This window comes from Mchenga conophoros, linkage group LG20 (assembly GCF_057382185.1).
Source record: "Mchenga conophoros isolate Kocher_MC1m ecotype Shallow Benthic linkage group LG20, M_conophoros_male_GT1.1, whole genome shotgun sequence".
Classification (NCBI taxonomy): Eukaryota; Metazoa; Chordata; class Actinopteri; order Cichliformes; family Cichlidae; genus Mchenga; species Mchenga conophoros.
In genome coordinates this window covers 10,109,512-10,129,891 of record NC_140545.1, presented here as the reverse complement: position 1 = coordinate 10,129,891, position 20,380 = coordinate 10,109,512, and the positions used below count along the sequence as shown (strand labels likewise).

Below are 20,380 nucleotides of genomic sequence, written 5' to 3'. Positions count from 1 at the left end.
GTATCAATTACCATATGGGAGGTCTCCCCTCCTTCACATTTCCCAAAGCACTGCAATGGGCTGGATTGGATTCTTTGCTGGGCCAGTTCTAGCTGCCGGGCCTTATGTTTGACACCCCTGACCTAAAGCATCAGAGTACTACATCAACATGTGTACTGCTCTATATGTATGTGATGAAATCAAGAAAGATGACAACTGCCTTGGCTGCTGGGCAAGAGGTTTTAAGGTAGTCAAATTTTGCGCACAACAGGTACTCCATAATAAAAGAAGGGGATAACAAATACATCTGAAACCTACTTTACCATTTTTGTGCTACTGCAGACAGTTTCAGCAAAACTATATGGGATAACCTTTATGCTTGGCTTATTAGTGTCCATGGAATAACTGGGCCTTGGGGGTGGGAGATAATTTTAGCTTGTTACAAGCAAAATAGGTTACAACCTTCGCTAGCTGCGCTTCTGTTTAGGACAAAGTAGGACACTAGCACTGCACTACACGTTCAAGCCCACTGCTTTCAGGATCACATTGCTCTTATCTGCAGTATACGTGTATAGTACGTAACATGACACAAACCTGGCCTGCTACTTGCACTGTCATTGGAACCTCCAGGACTCCTGTGTCACTGTCAAAAAACTTTGCATCTTTGGACAGGGAGCGTCTGTGAGAAAGCAAAAAGGAAGGCGTGAGGAAGTCGCCATTTGTCATAAAAACAGCTTTATCTTCATGTTCACAAGCAGAAAAGAGCAAAGACATCAAGTAGAGGCTGAAAACAAACACGTAATCGCAACAGTGATTTTGATGCGTTTTTATTTGTTTTGTTAAAATACAAAAAATGCCATCTGTCAAAAGCCACAAGCCAGTGAAGAAAGAAAGAGAAAGATTCAGACCCTGAAGACCCATTACTTTACTTTAACCCACGACTGTAGGATCGGCACGCCGGGGAAAGCAGGAGAGAGATGCAGAGCGCGCCTCCACACTACTGTAGGTTGTAGCCATGGTGATGGGAGACGTAAGTATGATTCAAAGAGGACCAGTAGTCATGCACAGGCTTATGTAAAACTCCAGTCCCTCAATATCCCTCAGTGTCAAGAGCTGCTCTCGTGCTAGCACCAGTAAAAAACTGCATATATGCACGTATGCAGAATTCATTAGCATGTAAAAAAAAGAAAAGTGGTCAAATGTCAAATGCTGTTTGTGTCTTAGATCCACCCACCACCTCCTCTCTCCTTCTCCTAACATCCTTCAATTTTCTTCTCTGCTATTCCTCGCTTTCCCTCGCTTTCTCTCCTTTCAACTGCCTCCCTCTGTCTTTTCCTCTTTACACTCTTAATGCCGGTTGAAGGCTTGAGAGCTAATGCTGTAAATGTCATTGGTTTTAAGGCTCCCCAGATGCTAGTGTGTCTTTTCAAAGCGCTACAACCACCCTCGCCTTCAGCAAATCTGTCAGCTTCAAGTTCGAGGAAAGGTTTGTATTTCGTACGTCCCAGAAACTGCTCTACGACAACCCCATTCATGACTCAAAACCCACAAAGGTCACCTCCTCACCCATCAAAATTAAATCTCTGCAATTACAAAGTCCTTTTTTTCCCCCTGTATAGGTTGACCAATGAGTGCAGAGGGAGTATTTAAGGAAGCACTCTTGTTCTGCCTGCTAATAGAATCGCTGCTGGAGAGTCACTCTTGAATTAGCTTGGCAGGGCAGAGTGGAAAAGCCTGGTGGGGCGTCGCCAGGCCCATATGCTCGGGAGAATTTTGTCGATGGATAGGCTTTCAGATTTGTCAGTGTCCTAAACAGATTTGCTTGTGTGCTCTTCCTCTCTGCAGCCAGATTATCCACAGTCCAAAAGCAATTCTCCTCTATAGCCTTTATGGTACTTCAGAGATTAGTAGATGCAGTAAAACTCAAATGGTTGTTCTAACTTCCGAGCCGCAATGCAAATAACCAGAGTATTTCAAGTGAAACTACTGATATAACCTGTTCAATCCAGCAGGTGGTTTTTCTAATGACCAGCTTTAATCTATAACAGTGAGGAGGAAAAAACCAGAAGGAAGCCTGTTTTTCAGGGGACTTTATGAGCTTACAACACAGCGCTTCCTTTCGCTTGAGTAAGATAGAAAATATATACATTCCTCTTCAGTCTGCACTCGTATTTAGACTTCTCTTCACCATTAAAAAAAGTGATTATGAAAGGGATTACAGATTAAGAGGCTTAAGGATTTTTCACTGTGCAAAAACGGGCGGACGAGAATTACAGTAAATGACCATTAAGTAAAAAAACATAATGATGGGAAAGAAATAAGTTACGGAAGTTATTATGTTTGCTTGTTATCTTGAAACCCACTGCAGTGTGAACGTTTCTGATGAGAGTCGTGCGTTAGCAGTTAAAGTGCTGGCAGAACCATTCAGTCTAATCTGCAGTAATCTATCCTTGTAATCTCCCTTTTATCAGCTGGAACTGCCAGGGTTGGAGACATTGCCTGCTTTTCAGAGATTACACCTAAAACCACTAATTCGAGTAGTCCTGTTCAAATGATCCTGTCATCAGCAAAAACAGGGAAACAAATTTCCATGAGTTAGATTGAAATTCTCCACAGGCACAACCTAAGAATGTGCTTTCCTTTTCTGTGGGACAGATTTTAGAAGAAGCCAAAATTTAGGACCAAAAGAGCCAGCTCACATGGCATGGTAATGCATCTATAACGGTGCGGCGTGTAACGTTTCAAGACATATTTAGTATGTTACAATAAAGTACAATATGTAAAAGAAAGGGAAACTCTCAAATTCAAAGCAATTTTGATTGTAGCTTTTGTGCTGGCAGTAAATGACAAAGTAAAAAGACTAAACAACCCTCCGCCGAACAGAAATGAGCTAACACGAACCGAATATCGGGCGGCACAAATGTCACGAAACAAAATGGCAATCACTCTGATTCCGTCAGCGTCCATCTGAATTCAAACGAGCAGCATTCCTCTTCATCGAGCGGGATCACAAACATGTGAACCATTAGATTTAGTACAGTACAGAGGGGATTATGCTGCACATGGAAGAATGTGAGGCAAAAGAGTGAGTGGGCTAGATGTGACAAATAAAGGTGGAGGAAGACAGGCAGCGAGGGCTGAAGCAAGAAGAGATGCTGAATGATGTGGGCAGGCTAAGCACAATCCCTCGGAGCAGGAAGCAAGAATGTGCTCACCCTCTCCCAAAAGCCTGAGGAGGGGAGGCAAGAAGGAAACACCTGTATAAAGAATGAAAGCTATGAGTCATTTGTGAATCCAGATTTAACAGTGTGTGAGTGTGTGCGCGGATTAGACAGTGAGTGAAAGCAGTGCTTCTAATGAGGATTTGGAAATCCAATGATAATCCCTGGCTGAAGGAATTGGCAATGCCATCTTAAATGACACACCGCCACTGCATAACACAAAAGCAAACCTACCAAAAATCAACAGATTGGGAGGCGAGATCCAACCATGACAGAGATGACACATACAGGGACACAGCTTGATGACATGCTGGAAACATACTTGTTTTCCAATCCCAGTGAGAATCATGTGAGTTTCTGCTGTGGATGAAGGACACTGTTTGGGTCCTTGGGGTATCTTAAAGGAGAATTAAAATCTTATTTTGTAAAGCTTTAGCCACCTTTTGAGACCATACTTACCTACAGAACGGGTTTATGTCTTTGAGAGACATAAACCCCTGATAATCTTTTAAAAACCCAGATCATCGTTTAATAAAACTCACTGGTGTTTTGAAGATACATACAAAACCCTTAAACACTCAGTTTAAAATTGTATTTCATGCATTTAGCTCACAAGTGGAAGTGAGACATATCTCTGTTTCCACCTGTGTCTATCACGTGTGTCCAAGGTGTCCAACTGACTACTCGTGTTCAGTCTGTCTACGTCACTTCCAGTGAAAGGGCCTCCACGCACAGCCCTTTGTCCATCTGTCACTGGTCAAGCTCCAGATTTGTTTAGTAAGGGCTAAGCACTAATAAACATATATTCCAACTGCTGAGATTGTCAGGACTTTTTGTGACACATACCAAAACAAAAAAACAAGATATTTTCCTGATATGTCCTTGTTGGCAACACATCATAGCACAGTACAGTTCACACTACAAAAAGAGATGTGTCCAAATATGTCTCACAACACCTCATTAAGTTTTTTGATTGATCTGATCATAAGTAGGGTTCCTACATATTAGATTTAAGACTTTTTAAGGCACTTTTTTTGCCACTTCGAATGAAACTTACTGTCACGGACCCGGCTCTGGAGGACTCGGGGGTCCGTGAGCAGTTTGTTGTTATTATTATTATTATTTGGGGATGTGTGTTTTTCTGCACTATGCTGTGTTATTCTGTGTTCCACTCATTATATGTATAGGCAGGGTGTGGGTGTGTACATGTATTACTGGGGGTGTGGCCACATGCAGGCCTGATGGGTGTGGCCCTGCAGGAGGACTGGCCACACCTGAAGTTCCTGCCACACACCTGTTGTTGATCAGGGCTCGTCAGGGGGGAGCTACTTAGGAGAGTGTTGGAGCTCCCACTGGTGTGGGGTTGTCTTCTCAAGTTTGTGTGTGTGTGTGTGTGTGTGTGTGTGTGTGTGTGTGTGTGTGTGTGTGTGTGTGTGTGTGTGTGTGTGTGTGTGTGTGTGTGTGTGTGTGTGTGTGTGTGTGTGTGTCAGTGTATGACGGTGCAGTTCGTGTATGCCTGCCAGGGTTGGTGTTAATGGCTGTTTCTGTGGTTTTTCCGCAGGTGGAAGAGTGGATCAGAACGGCGGCACGCACGGGGTGTGCGAGAACACAACAGCAGGGAGCACGAGCACAGACGGGAGTCAAGGGAGCAACTGGGATTTAATGTCTTAGGTTATATAAGCAGATTCAGGACCATCATATAAGCAGTGGTGAATCGTGAATGCATTGAGGGATGAGAGGAGCTTGATACTAACAAAAAGAGGCAGAATAAATGCAGAGTTAGAGCTGGAGAAGTGAAAGAGCACAGAAACACAGAGGACTGCAGAGAGAGAGAAAAACCCAAAGAGAAAGAAGTATAATCTGCCAGCCAGACCGTGACACTTAGGGTTAGAGCCACAAATTGTTTTTGTACTTCACTCAACTTGCAATCTACTTGCACATTATACCAAACATGTCCTTGTTAGATCTGTAAAAAAACAACTAATTGAGGCCACTTGGTTGAAACTGCCGCTTCCAATTGCACCACACTCTTGCTACAAAAAACAATACAACATGCCTTGTATACAGCTGGCAGTCAGGTTTTGGCTATGCAGCAAAATCTTAAAAAATGCACATACCATCTGCTACCTATCAATGACATAATACAAGTGTACATTCAGTAAAAGGTGTATTCATTTTGTCTTGATCTGTGATCATATACCTTTTTCCTTGACAAAAATAATAAATAAACACATTTAGAACTGATTCTAAACAGGATATTATCTTGTTAATATACAGTCTGTGTATCAGACTGTGACATAATTACCTGAGAGAAAATAAGGATAATAAACACAGGATGTTAGACTGAAAAATGAAGCAACACAGCAAAACAATTTAATGCCAGACTTACACTTAGTGATATTCTGTTCTCAGAATTTACCGTGCTGAGCTTAATGTTCTAATATTGGATGTACAATCTACAAATAAACAAGATTTACCACTATGAGAACAGTGAAAACAGTGTTGGCCACTCAGAGCACACGGATCTATGTCTGGTGTCTTAGGTTATATAAGCAGATTCAGGACCATCATATAAGCAGTGGTGAATCGTGAATGCATTGAGGGATGAGAGGAGCTTGATACTAACAAAAAGAGGCAGAATAAATGCAGAGTTAGAGCTGGAGAAGTGAAAGAGCACAGAAACACAGAGGACTGCAGAGAGAGAGAAAAACCCAAAGAGAAAGAAGTATAATTAAGCACAGAGGTGATAGGCCAGGAAAAAGAGAAGTATGTGTGAGCGAGTGGGAGAAGACGCCACAGAAGCAGGAGAGAGAGACAGAGAGAGAGATGGAGTGATGAAGTGTGATACAGAGCGAGTAGGGAGGGGGTGAAGCTGTAGTTGTGTTAGTGCTCATGAAGGATGCACCATCTCAGCAGCAGCACAAGTAAAGCTGGACTCTAATCCTCGCATTAAAAACCTTTGCTGATTCGCTAAGCCAGATTACTGACATTTTCCCACTTTCCTCTACTGCCACCCTACTGTACGATGACCACTGCATGCCCTTAACTTTTGTCATTTGCAACGAAAATGACCTCCTGTTATTTATTTATTTATTTATGCATACACAAATGTCTTTTCAGTTATCAATACGCAAGGCTGTTGAACTGTGAAACGAGAAAAAAAAGGAGTGTGGGCAGAAGAATACTGACACCCACACAGAGTTTTTACCGCACGCCTCTCATATTTGCCCTGGGGGTCCCCTTGTCCGCTCTCCTGGCATTCAAACCACAGTTCAGCTCCTGGCTCTCCATCTAAATTTAGAGCCTGTATTGTTCTTGAAAGAATTACCACATCCTTCAAAGTCATTAGAAACCATTATCACAAGCCTTCATGCCCCTGCGATTAGAGGGCAGGTGTGTTGTACAAACTCTTTTATACCTGCTGGCTGCTGACAGGCTTCAGATTGTTGCCTTTTGTAACTCTGTAAGACTCCTCCGTTTACTTGCTTTGGAAAAGGGAATTGTGTCAAAAAAGCGTTGTAGTAAACTAGTAACAATATCACAACAGATTTCTGTAGCCAGCCACAACACAGGGAAACATGATTTATAGACAAAAAGTAAGCTAGCATAAATTGTTGTGTAAAATCGACGCAGTGAGTGCTCATTTAACTATTTTGCTCATTGTTTTCCGCCACAAAAGCTATTAAACCAGGCGGCTTAAACTGGCAAATGAGGGTTGAGATGGTGGGCTGTGTTATACTTAATAATTGTAGTGCACATTAATCCACTATAGCACTGACTGTGAGGCACAGATGGAAGCTAAGTTGCCCAGGGTACATGGATAGTAGTTGATAAAACAGAGTGAGAGAAAACCGGTAGTTTATTTCCCACTTTGCAGCCTGGAGAGCAAGAGAGCACTGTTAACATTGTTCACTTCAACAACCTGTGATCTAGCTTTCTATAATCCCTAGTCAGTGGGCATAAGTGGAAGGATATCAGCTAAACAGGTAAAGCAGTATTAAGTAATAAGATTTATCTGGTTCACAGAAATTGATATGCATGTTGACTTTTGTTGAACTGTTTTCGTATGTGCAAAATGGCTAACACCAACAGTAGGCTAATATGATAAGTTAGCTAAGTTAACAGTTGTAGTTTTTGTTCTTAGAAGCTTTTAAAATGAACATGAACTGTCCCGTCATAACAGTGTATCGATTTCTTCTTTACTATAATCACCTGCTTTTTTAAAACATTAAGTGTGCAGCGTACATAATCTACAGCAGCTTTTCCACAGAAAAACTGTTTACCCTTTTTAAGAAGCAGATTACACAAAACTGTAAGCCAGGATCAAAATATATTACAACTTCTCTTTGGGGTGAAACAGTTTGCACTTTCATAGAAGGCTGAGTGTCAGGGTCCTGGGTCTGAGCAACCCAGGATCCCTGAGCAGTTATGAATTATATGATTATTATTATATGTATTTTGGTGTTGCTGCTGCTCTTCTCCATGCTTGTAGATGTGAGTGTGTGTGTGTGTGTGTGTGTGTCTGCGGGTATGCTTGGAGGATGGAGCTCAGCCACCTGCAGGCCTGAGGGGTGTGGCCCTGCGGAAGGACTGGCCACACCCGAAGTCACACACCTGCTGCTGATCAGGCCTCGTCGGGGGAGCTACTTAGGAGAGAGTTGGAGCTCCCACCGACGCGGGATCATTTCCTTGAGACTCCACGTTAGTCGTCCCATTGAATTGAGTTAATGTGTGTAAGTGTATGCCCGCGGTTATTTGTGTCCTGACGGCTGCGTCTATTGTTTCCACGCAGGAGGAGCGTCTATTGTTTCCACGCAGGAGGAGCGTGGAAGGCACGAAGAGCAGCGAGCACCGGGGGGTGCTGACACGGGAGCGGAGAGCACAGAGACACGAACTATTCACGCAGAGACACGACACGGGAGTCTGGGAGAACACGGGGATTTATTGTTGTTTTTGTTCCACTCTGTAAATAAACACACTGTTTATACATAGAGCACCGCGCCTGGGTCCTCCTTTCCCCACATCCCCACGGTGTGCCATGCCGCACCGTGACAGAATGATCCCGCCACTTATGGACCCAGTGGTCTCCGAGGAGAGGCTCAGGAGGGAAATTATGGACAAAGTGTACCGCATGTGTGAATTATGGTGGGAGAAGCCTGCGGAAGGTTTGCGTCACGCCGTGGAGAGGCGGCTGCAGGAGACGCTTCTTAGATTTCCCTGGCTGGTTGACGACCTTAATCCTGTCGTCTTGGACTTCTTACTTTCCACCCTCCACCTCCACTCTCCTCCTCAGGCTGCTCACCGGCCCGGACAGCTGGTGGATTCACAGCCTGAGACGCCGGCCCCGACGTCTACACGGAAACGACGTTCGCGCCGCCAGCGTTCCTCACCGCAGCCACATCCACGGTCATCTCAAGAGCCGGCTGTGGTGAGTAGTACGGACAATTTTCCATTTCCCTCACCATCTGTGTTTGTGTCTGCAGTGGACGAGCTGACAGCGCAGGTAACATCACCTCGGTCAGAGGTCTTCACACCACTCGCTGCTTCACCATCTGCGGTTGTGGCGCTGTCGTCATCTCATCCGCATGCGGTCATCCCTCAGCCATCTTCTCCACCAGCAGCAGCCTCCATTCCACTGCCCACTCCAGCGGCCTTGTCCGGAGAGAGCGACCTCACCCGCGTCCAATGCCTGATGGACTGGGTAACTCACACCACCAACACAAGGGCAAGAGTGGTGGGGTTAAACGCCATCGAGGCAATCCTGGAGGGAGACCCCTACCTCGGCCAGCTCAAGGGAGTTTCCGCCTGCCTTTGCACCCTGCGTAAAGCCCGGGGGGTAGTGCAAGCTCGGGAAACCTCAGACTTCGTCCAGCTGCAGCAGGAGCTCAGCATGCCCAAGCAGGAGCTCAGCGAGCCGGAGGAGCCCGCACCGCCAGCTGAGGAGCTCAGCGAGCCGGAGGAGCTCCGCATGCCCGAGCAGGAGCTCAGTGAGCCGGAGGAGCCCGCACCGCCAGCTGAGGAGCTCAGCGAGCCGGAGGAGCTCAGCATGCCCGAGCAGGAGCTCAGCGAGCCGGAGGAGCCCGCACCGCCAGCTGAGGAGCTCAGCGAGCCGGAGGAGCTCGGCATGCCCAAGCAGGAGCTCAGTGAGCCGGAGGAGCCCGCATCGCCAGCTGTGGAGCTCAGCATGCCCGAGCAGGAGCTCAGCGAGCCGGAGGAGCCCGCACCGCCAGCTGAGGAGCTCAGCGAGCCGGAGGAGCTCGGCATGCCCGAGCAGGAGCTCAGTGAGCCGGAGGAGCCCGCATCGCCAGCTGTGGAGCTCAGCATGCCCGAGCAGGAGCTCAGCGAGCCGGAGGAGCCCGCACCGCCAGCTGAGGAGCTCAGCGAGCCGGAGGAGCTCGGCATGCCCGAGCAGGAGCTCAGTGAGTCGGAGGAGCCCGCATCGCCAGCTGTGGAGCTCAGCATGCCCGAGCAGGAGCTCAGCGAGCCGGAGGAGCCCGCACCGCCAGCTGTGGAGCTCAGCATGCCCGAGCAGGAGCTCGGCGAGCCGGAGGAGCCCGCTCTGCCAGCCGAGGAGCTCAGCGAGCCGGAGGAGGAGCTCTCGCTGCCGGCCGAGGAGGAGCTCTCGCTGCCGGCCGAGGAGGTCAGCGGACCGGAGGGACCTCCACGTCTAGCGCGGCCTCCTCGCCGTCCACGTCCGGTGCGTCCACGTCAGCGATCGGCGCGTCATGGACCTGTTGCCACGCCTCGCTGTTGCTCACCGGAGCAGCGACGTTGCCATCGGACCCGTGGCAGGCCGCCGGAGGAGCAGCGCCGCCGCCACCGGACCCGTGGCAGGCCGCCGGAGGAGCAGCGCCGCCGCCACCGGACCCGTGGCAGGCCACCAGAACCGTTCTGCCGCCACCGGACCCGTGGCAGGCCACCAGAACCGTTCTGCCGCCACCGGACCCGTGGCTGGCCGCCGGAGGAGCAGCGCCGCCGCCACCGGACCCGTGGCAGGCCCCCTGAACTGTTTTGCTGCTGCCGCCGGACCCGGGGCCATCCGCCGGAGCTGCTACGTCGCCGCCGTTGGGCTCGAGGTAGGCCCCCTGAACTCTCTTGTTGTGTTGATGGGCCGCCTGTGACTGTTTGTGGCGTCTTTTCGTTTTCTTTTTGCACCGCTGCGGGATGCGCGGTCTGACTCTGAGACTGTGGACTGGGTCGGTTTGTTGTTTTGTTGTTTTTGCTTGTTTTGGTTCTGGCCCTCCATCCTGGTTCCCCCAGCCGCCCGCCCTGGGTTGGTTGTGCTGTTTTTTGTTTTGGTTTTGGGGTCGTCGGGAGCCGACCCTTAGAGGGGGGGTACTGTCAGGGTCCTGGGTCTGAGCAACCCAGGATCCCTGAGCAGTTATGAATTATATGATTATTATTATATGTATTTTGGTGTTGCTGCTGCTCTTCTCCATGCTTGTAGATGTGAGTGTGTGTGTGTGTGTGTGTGTGTGTGTGTCTGCGGGTATGCTTGGAGGATGGAGCTCAGCCACCTGCAGGCCTGAGGGGTGTGGCCCTGCGGAAGGACTGGCCACACCCGAAGTCACACACCTGCTGCTGATCAGGACTCGTCGGGGGAGCTACTTAGGAGAGAGTTGGAGCTCCCACCGACGTGGGATCATTTCCTTGAGACTCCACGTTAGTCGTCCCATTGAATTGAGTTAATGTGTGTAAGTGTATGCCCGCGGTTATTTGTGTCCTGACGGCTGCGTCTATTGTTTCCCGCAGGAGGAGCGTGGAAGGCACGAAGAGCAGCGAGCACCGGGGGGTGCTGACACGGGAGCGGAGAGCACAGAGACACGAACTATTCACGCAGAGACACGACACGGGAGTCTGGGAGAACACGGGGATTTATTGTTGTTTTTGTTCCACTCTGTAAATAAACACACTGTTTATACATAGAGCACCGCGCCTGGGTCCTCCTTTCCCCACACCTTCCACGGTGTGCCATGCCGCACCGTGACACTGAGAGAATCTTAACAAGGTTATTCTAAAATAAGATTATCACTGCTCCAGTGGTTCCATTATCATTGCATCCTCTGTGTGTCCTTCCTTACCTCGGGATGAACTTCAGTTGGGCACTAAAGCTTGATTGAGCCTGGATGAAGCCGGTCTTTGGTAGGATCTCCATGTGCTTCCTCATGTCCTTACATACCTCAAAGGTCAGTTTCAAAGCTGTGCTGGCTCTGCCATGCAAAAAATATACATATAAATACATAATCCATGATATATAAAACACAGGCAACAATATACAAGAATACTTTATTTTACTGACATAAAGGTAAAGATGGCAGTTCCACATTATCTGAAGCGGATCTCAGATGTTAAATACTCAGAATGGACAATTAACTGTTTGAGCATCCACATAAGAAGCAGGGGCTGTTGTGGAGGACCACATTAAAAAGCTTATAATGAGGTAAAATTAATAATGAGCAGAAGTGAGTTGAGCTTATTGGTTCAGTCCTCCCCAACACTCCCTGTTTCTCATTAACTTTCTCAAGTTAATTGTTAAATGAAGGGTAGCTTACTTATTGTATGGCAAAGAAATGTACATATATTTTACATTTCGCCCTAAAACTTCTTCTGTTTGAGGTTAATTGAGTTTTTAGTTAAAAGCTAGATTCTTTTTGTTTTCACACTGTCACCAAGTGGTTGCTCAAAGGGGAATTGTTGGGTTTCTCTCTAAAAAATGGAGTGAATTGCACTGAGATATCCTGTATGATTTGGTGTCAGATGAACTAAAACTGAAGTTAAAGACTAGGCTGGGCTGATCATAGTAAGGAATCCAGATTGTATTGTATAGTCTGTTAATGTAAAGTTTGTCAGGTAATTTTATAACTTCTAGTTTTTGGATTCCTCAGACAAACATGCCTCCGAATGAGTCCCTTTTTTTAGCTCTTTCAAGTGTAATAACCAAAAGTATGATGAAACCCTGTTTAAACCTGCTATCCTTCGAGGACTCAGCAGGTACTGAAAGAATTTGGTCTCAGTGACACCCACAGAAAATGTCTTTTATGGAGAAATCTACCCCAAATCAGTATAATTTAAGTGACCTAATTTCCACAAGCTTCAACAGATGGTTGTGCCCGTGGCTGCAAGCCTCAGTTATAGCTGAGGCTTGTGATATAAATGGCTCGTCACCTTGGGAATTTCTCCAACACATCCAATACAGCCCACACCTTCAAAAAACAATGACAGTACAGACAAGCTGAAAACACAGTTTGCTGGAGGTGACACGTGTATACATAATATTTTGTTGTGCTTGCTTTCATCTTCAAAAGACACAAAGGTGAGCCTTTAGCGAGCTGTGGCCAAATAGACTGAGGGACCCGTCATTATTTGATTCTCCTCTCAAAAGAACTGGCCCACTTTGAACAGGGAGGTCAGCCAGATGGTTGTTTCCCCGAGGCAAGGACTCACAGGGACACTTGGGGGATATTAAGTTGCTATCTTTATGCCAGCTAAATGACAGCCTTCAAATTGCTGGCAGAGGCATAATCATGGCTACATAACAATTTAGGGTAATTAGGGATTTTAATTAACATGGGCATTTAACTCAACCTGTCTTGATTTTACTGGCAGGCAGTGACCAGTTTATTTTTGAAGCAATGCTTAGTGGAAATCCACAGAAGTATTAATACTGTGTAATGCAGTGATATTTTAGGCAAAAAAGAAGTAAAGGTTTGCATGTTATTGCATAACAGCAACTTTAAGATGCACATGATCAATTTTAAATATGTACAACAGTTTGAAGAAGTGAAGGAAGGTCCATAACAAAACGGCATTCCCATTTTGCGTGAAAGAACTTGACGCACAGACCTAACCTCCACACTATCAAACAACATCAAACAACAGAGTGAAGACAAAGTGAAAATAGTGTTGAATATATGACTATAGATATGATATTTCCTCTGGGTTTGGTTTAGTTTATGCAGGTGGTCTCATGCATGTGCTGTGGGTTTAACAATAATGCATTCTTTATAACAAGTTAAATAAAAATCACTGGAACTACTTGCAGTTGGATGCCTGCCTGGGCTAGTTTTAGGCAGTTACTATATAAATTAATCTAGCTAGTAACTTTTTTCACGTTCTTTCACTATATTTAACATCAGTTTCTACTCTTCAGTGCCAAAAACTTTAAGCAAATGCTAGGTTAGGCGAATGGACAAAAGAGCTCATGTCTCTTATCAAGAATAATGCAGCAAAGAGAGGCAACATAAAAACACAACCTTTTACTGCCTTAGTGATTCACAGAAGCTCCAGCAGGCTATGAAACGTCTGTAAAAAACTCCCACTGTGACCCTTTGGGGGCTCCGTAAAAATAGTCCGTAAAAGTTAAACTTTCTTTTATTAGAGCCACATAATAATGCTACTCATTACAATCATCAAGGTTTAGTGGGAATGATATCAGGTCATGTTGCAGAGAGGTTACTCATGCTGAGTCTACATAGAGTGCTGAATAACCAAGTGCCTGGACTCCGAGTGCCCACGGCTGCAGCAGTGGCTCTGCCTTTTCTTAAAAGAGACAGGTGGCTGTGCTTGCATACTCCACATGTACTCCAAAGCCCCATGGGAGACCAAGCCTTCATGGCAAGCGCTCTAGGCAACTGTCCCCATAATGCAGCACTGTCTCCTTTTATCCCACATATTATATATAAATAAAACTAACCTGCCAGAAGAACTGTTTTCTTTATAAGTATTTACTGTATGTTGCTATTTTCACATAAAAAGTAAAGAAAAAAGGTTAACTTGATCTCATTCCTCAGGCCAAACTAAACAGGTCTCAGACTGAGACTAAGATAAGGTACAGTTGGCGCATTAGAAATATAGAAAAGGGAGAAAAATCAAGGACAGAAGGCTTTGTGAAATAAAGAAGCAGGGTGGTTGTGTTTTTGTGGCTGGGTTTGGGCAGGAGCGCTCAACTCCCCATCTGGTGCCAGCAAAGGAGTATTTGAAAGTCGGGGCTGAGTGTTTGAAATATTAAAAAAGAAAACACCCTGCCAACTGTGTTCAGAGTATTCCAATCACCGGCTCACAAGCCAAAGTCAAACACTGCACATTTTAAAGCTTCCTAAAAAAATACTTTCAATTAGTAGGAGTGATATTCCAATCACTGGCTCACAGACAAGATGGACATATTCAATTATGCTTTGTGCTTTTCTCTTAAAAAATCTGTCACAAACTTGGGAGGACTTGTGGGATATCTACTAACTACTTAAAGAAAAAAAAAAGTGACAAATTCCATGATGAAAGCAGCAGCTCTCCTATTGTTTTCCCCCCAAAAGCCTGCCAAGCTATTTTGTGTTCAAATTATTGTCTTGGAGGCAGAGTGACATATTGCACGGTTTGCTGGTGCAAGCATTAGCATTTTTTTTTTAACTTTAAAAGCTGCACTTCACACTGACACTGTCATCGTCATGTTGTCACATGTGCTGGTGTGCCAGCGGACCAGATGGCATTTGTCACAAATCCCCTACCCCCACACATGCACTACCTCCCCCACATGATGTGACACAATGACTGGCTAGGTGATGGACCTCACTGCTGCAAATGCTACTGCCCCTGGTGTATTCCTAACCTCATGTGCTCATCATAATGCATCACATCCATAATCAAAGAGGATTTACTTCTGTTCTGTGCTACAGTATCGGTCAAAGAGGACTGTGGCGATGCCATGCTTTGTTTAGGAACATTTATCCGTTAATTCATCTCTATTATATTTCATCCACGCGTTGAATTGTTAAATGTCTCAAAGCGCTACTTGGCTGTAAGCGTAGTTAGGCGGAGAGTTTGATGTTGGACTGAAAAGTAAGCGGGCCCTGTCAATTTTAAGGGATTTCCTTGAGCCGTTTTGCTGTGAAAATGTCTGTTTTGGCAGAGACTGAGTATATGAGGGAGTTTTAGTAGTGCATTCAGCAGATAAGCCAGCATGCTACATCAGCAGTCCACGCCACTTTCCAAACTCTATTTCAAGGATGTTTCTGAGCATAGCAACAAATAAAATGGGAATATGACATGCACCACTCATTTCTAGGTTGAGGGTTTCGTATATCTTGTTAAAAATATAAACTTTAAGATGCATTTCATTCCTTCAGTTAAAATAATATTCTAACAATATAGGCAACAGTTAAGAGACTTATATGGGCTGGGTGGATGAAAGGGCTATTTAGTAAAAATCATTACCCTGCTGGCCTCACTCTTGTATGTATTTTGTAAAACACTGAGGGGACAACCACTTTTTAGGATTTGGTGTTCATGAATTTACTGAAGTTATGTTGTTTTTGTAAACCCGGGCAGTGTACTTCTTTTTGCATGACTTGTTTCCTAGAAACACATGTCTACTGGCTGTGCATTAGGCAATTTTCACAGTAATACGCTGCAGTACAGAGAAAAGCATTGGTTCACATCACACTGACTTTGCACAGCTCTTACAAAGACAGCTATGTGCTTATATGTTCTCATATGCTTTTAGTGCATCCACTGACTTTCAAAAAGATAAATTCCACGTGCTTTTTTTTTTTATCAGTCTGGGCATATATTTGAAAAACGTCTAAAGAAAGAAACACAGATCTTTCCCTCTATGTATTAAATGCCACCATAATGTTAAACAAGCCTTAAGCAGTATTCTTGCATCACATACTGGAACAGAGCATAATCTGTTTCTCTGCCATATGCTGTCATGGCTATCTATATAGTCTTTCTACCAAATTAGACATTTTATTGTGATGAAGACGCTTTAACAGGCCACCTGTTGCATAATGTTGCGTTGGTTAAATGTCTACAAAAGTGGCTATTATAATAACACTCTTAACTGACATGCATATAAACATGGTACTAAATTGTTTCATATTGCACTTTACCCAGAGACAGGTACCTTATATTGTCATATTACTATTGTATGTCTAAATCTGTCATATTATTGTTATACACTGTTCACACAGTGTTTAGGCTTTAGTCTCATGTAATTAAAATGACTTAAACTAGTATTACACACACACACACACACACACACACACACACACACACCAGCCTTTTATGACTGAAGGGTAAAAGCCATTGTTTATCCCACGCTGAGGTCAGCTTCACAACTCTTACACTTAACTTTTCTTGAGACTCTAGTTGTCATTGGTCATGCAGAATAGCATGCCTTGTTAGCAATACAACACATAACGCTGATGATTATTACAAAGATATGGATACAAGTAGAGCTGGGCGATAGAACGATAACGATATGTATCGTGATATAACTTTTTCTCGATAGAAAAATTAAACTATCGCGATAGACATCGCCGCTCTTGTCCTCTTAAAAAAAAAGAGCAGCCAATCCAAATTACGTACCGCAGAGCCGAACCAATCACAGCCGCAGCGTCACGTCACGTGACTTGTTACGTACAGCACAAGTGCCAAGCTGCACATGTGTATTTGTTTGGGAAGCAGCCAGCCACCATACCGCCCGGGTAATGGAGGGAATGAGTGTGCCGACTAGAAAAATCAACCGAGCGTGACCGAAGGTTACCGAAGAGAAAACAGATGATGGTTCCAATGCCGGAGAGATTGTCGAACGGAAGAGCCATAGAAGTTCCGTAGTGTGAAGGTATTTCGGCTATTTCAAGTCTGACAAAAAACAGAGTAGCGTGCACTGTAAATTGTGCCGAAAGCAAGTCTGGAAATACAATAAACTGGTGCATGCGCTACGTCCACACGTACCCGGGTATTTTTGAAAACGCAGATTTTTCTATGCGTTTGCACCTTTCGTCCACACGTAAACGGCGTTTTTGGTCACTGAAAACGAAGATTTTTGAAAACTCAGTTTTTGCATTTACGTGTGGACTAGAAAAACGGAGAAAACGCAGCGTCAAAGGTGTGCGCATTTTTTGACGTCACACTGTGCGCCACGTTATTGTTTCGGTGAAATGAATTTCTACAATACTGTTACTGTTAATTCTACTCTCTGCAGTGTTTAAATGCTTACATATACACACAGTTACTGTCCCTCCACACATACGACTCAGTTCTGCTTCTATGCCCCAGCTTTGTTTACTTTTTCCCACCGAGGCTTCTAGACTTCTGATTGGCCAACATTTCTGCACGGTTAGGAATCTAGCTCCACCTGCTGCTTTGGCATGTTCATAGCAGCGTTTTCCTTCATTTCTGCCTTTATGTGTGGACGGGATTATTTTTTAAAACGAAAACGGAAAATCTCCGTTTTCAAAAATACCCGTGTACGTGTGGACGTAGCCTCAGTCTCTGACTGGAAGCGCTAATTCGTCATTCGGCTTTTGTCAGACTAAAATAACTGTTAAAACTGTTTGAAAAGCTCAGCTATACAACAAGGAGAGATTGAGAATTTCCTTTTAGTTCTCAGTTTATTTGATATTGACAAAAGTTAGTCAATTTTGTCTGTTCTTCTGTAAAACAAACTAAGATTTATTTTTAGAATTAATATTTTGTTTCTAAGTGGAATTGACAATTTAGTAGTCTGTTTCGTTTGTTCTATTTTGAAACTTAAACGCTTTAGCGGCTGCCTTTTGTGTAGTTTGCAATATTTGCCTTTATTTATCTGAAAAAGTCTCATGTTCCTTAAGTACATCTACCCTGTTGAACTTATTATGGGAAATAAATATTTAAATAAAAACAAGCTGCTGATTATTTCACATTTTACTTGTGAGCAACGGCACATTTAAATCTTACAAATATAGTTATTTGGCTTATATCGTGATAGATATCGTTATCGCCTGAAATGAAAAAAACATATCGTGATATGAAAAAATCTTATATCGCCCAGCTCTAGATACAAGGGTGCTTTAGTTTTCTATAAACATTAAATGTCTCAGATACAAAACTATTTGAGATGTCCTGTACTTAACTGAACATTATTATCCTTTAAAAAAATGTATTCAGTTATGAAACTACTCTATAACATTTCCTTGTTAATTCTTACAAACTCTAAAGAGAGTGGGGAAAGTTGTAGCTAAGTTATTTTTTTTGCAAACAAAAAACAAAAAATGTGTTGTTTTTTTTGTGCTTTTTTTTAAATACACGTAGAACTAAGATATAATGTAAATCTAATGAATTCTGAATTGGTCACTGTTTTAACTTCAGATGCAAATCACCTTGGAAACTAGTGATAACGAATGGTTTTATACATTTTGTTCCAATACTTAGCATTAAAGACCACTACATTGTGTAAGCATTCAACAAATTGTAATAAACTGTCACTTGTGCATAAGAGGTTGATGTGTAGACCTTCTGAATCAAAGTAATGAGCTCCTTCTAAATGTGAAACAGCTGGACATCAGCTTGACCAGATGAGAAGGTTTACAACCATCTCAGGCTCTGGGACTTACCTGCTTTGGACAATGATGGTGTCTTGATAAAGGCGGTCAAACATGCAGATCTTTAGGTCAATGTTGGGCTGAAGTACCCATACAGGCATGCTGACTGCCACACCTCTCACATGGATGGGTATCTGTTTGAATGAGTCCTCAGTCACATGCACTAAACATATCATTTGATTCATTTACTCTATGGCTTTGTAAACTATAAATGTGTCTGCTTCCTAAGTAATTCACAAGACTAAAAAACAAGCTGTTTCTTACTGGTTTGCTGGTTTTATCAGAGAATTTAAAGGAGAAGTCCAGTCTGGTCTCTCCTGGAATGGTTGGAGTGAAAATAATTTCCAGTTTGACACTTTCAAATGACCCGATCTCTCCCCCGCGTACCTGAACATGGACAGACATACTGTTGATACTGCACTTCTCTTACATTAAATGTGTAGTTACACATCTTTATACTGACAAAAGTTTAGTTTTACCTGATGACACAAAGGTATTCCTATACATGAAGGAGAAAGTGAAAGCTGTGGTGCAGTTATGTAACATTAAAAGGTATGCAGGCATACACTCGTGTACATACAGTGAAGGCAAACTGTCAAGGTGGTGAGAGCGTAATAAACGAAAATGAGTAATAAACCAATGATGCAGCAAGTGCCTCAGTACTGTGGCATCATGATAGTTTGATGGATAATCTGCCATTTAAGACACCAGCCTTCAACCACACAATGTGAAAATATCAGTCAAAATGACAACGATCGAGCCGAGGGCATGCAGGCGCACGCAACACACACAGTCGCAATAATAGCAGAGGGAGAGGTGATGCACCATTAGCCCCCCACCAGAGAGACGTAATGAACCCTGAAAAGTCTAGAATTTCACATGGGCCACAAGGCACACACAGCATCATTGCTAAAAACAAAACAGAGAAGCAGAGTCTTTCAACGACACACAATAGTGACAAAATGTCGACTTTCCACTCAAAATTTTTCAGAATCTGGGCAGATTTCTGGCACCTCAGCTATAAAAATGCAGTCCCTTTATGATTTGACAAGAAGAAGATTCATGCTCCAAAGAAGATGGACCATTTTTGACTGACTCACAGCCCTCACCCTTGACTCAATACTTTAATTTAATTCAGCCTGTCGCTATTAGAACAGACATGCTGACTTTCTTCCTACAAGACTATCCTCAAGTCTTGTTCTATCTTCCTAAGAGCAGTCAAATATACAATATGTTGTTTACTGAATCTCAAAAAACAACATATTGAAAAACTACCAGTATATCATAGTCATGAGGGTTTTTTCTATGAAACCACAGAAACACCAAAGCTAGATTACATAACAGTACTACTACTAGCAACAATTGTATACCAGACTATAAATATTAATGTATAGCTGTAACTAGCCCAGGCAAAATGTGTTTCAGCACATTTTGCCTGGGCTTCTTGCGACCTCGTAATGAGCTTTTGGGGTATGACTTTGCAAAACTCTGTATAGTTACCTTACTTAACAGAAGTCTATGCATTTTCCAGTCTATGCTATTTCTGGATATTTAATAGATAAAAGAATACTTTAGAACAGCGGTCCCCAATCCCAGTCCATGAGGGCCGGTGTCCTTTTTGAAGTAGGACTGAAAACTTACATCTCTTAGTTTTATGTCACTGGAGTCTGAGGGGGTCTGGTCTGTCTGAGTGTCCAAATCAGATGAAAGACAAGCTCCAGGAACAGTTTTCACACCCTCTGACACTGCCATACACACAGATAAAAGTCACAAATGCAAGTCATCTCAAAGTTTTATTGTTGAGCAGTTACTCTAAGTGGG

At 44.0% G+C, this 20,380-nt stretch overlaps 1 protein-coding gene and 1 pseudogene across 6 annotated transcripts in view; one reads left to right on the top strand and one right to left on the bottom strand.

Annotated features, from left to right (window-relative positions):
- Nucleotides 1-20,380, bottom strand: part of cfap74 (cilia and flagella associated protein 74) — a 57,911-nt gene that overhangs the window by 16,657 nt on the left and 20,874 nt on the right. For 5 of the 6 annotated variants that reach the window (XM_085260383.1, XM_085260380.1, XM_085260382.1 and 2 more), the window contains exons 19-23: nt 20,201-20,304; nt 18,824-18,946; nt 18,572-18,693; nt 11,282-11,410; nt 574-658 (exon numbers count right to left, since the gene is read on the bottom strand). In XM_085260383.1, coding sequence (XP_085116509.1) covers nt 574-658; nt 11,282-11,410; nt 18,572-18,693; nt 18,824-18,946; nt 20,201-20,304 — 563 coding nt within the window. Of the gene's footprint in view, nt 1-11; nt 123-573; nt 659-11,281; nt 11,411-18,571; nt 18,694-18,823; nt 18,947-20,200; nt 20,305-20,380 lie in introns of all 6 variants that reach the window. The other variant, XM_085260385.1, reaches the window with a different exon arrangement.
- Nucleotides 7,609-10,205, top strand: LOC146550381 (uncharacterized; annotated as a pseudogene).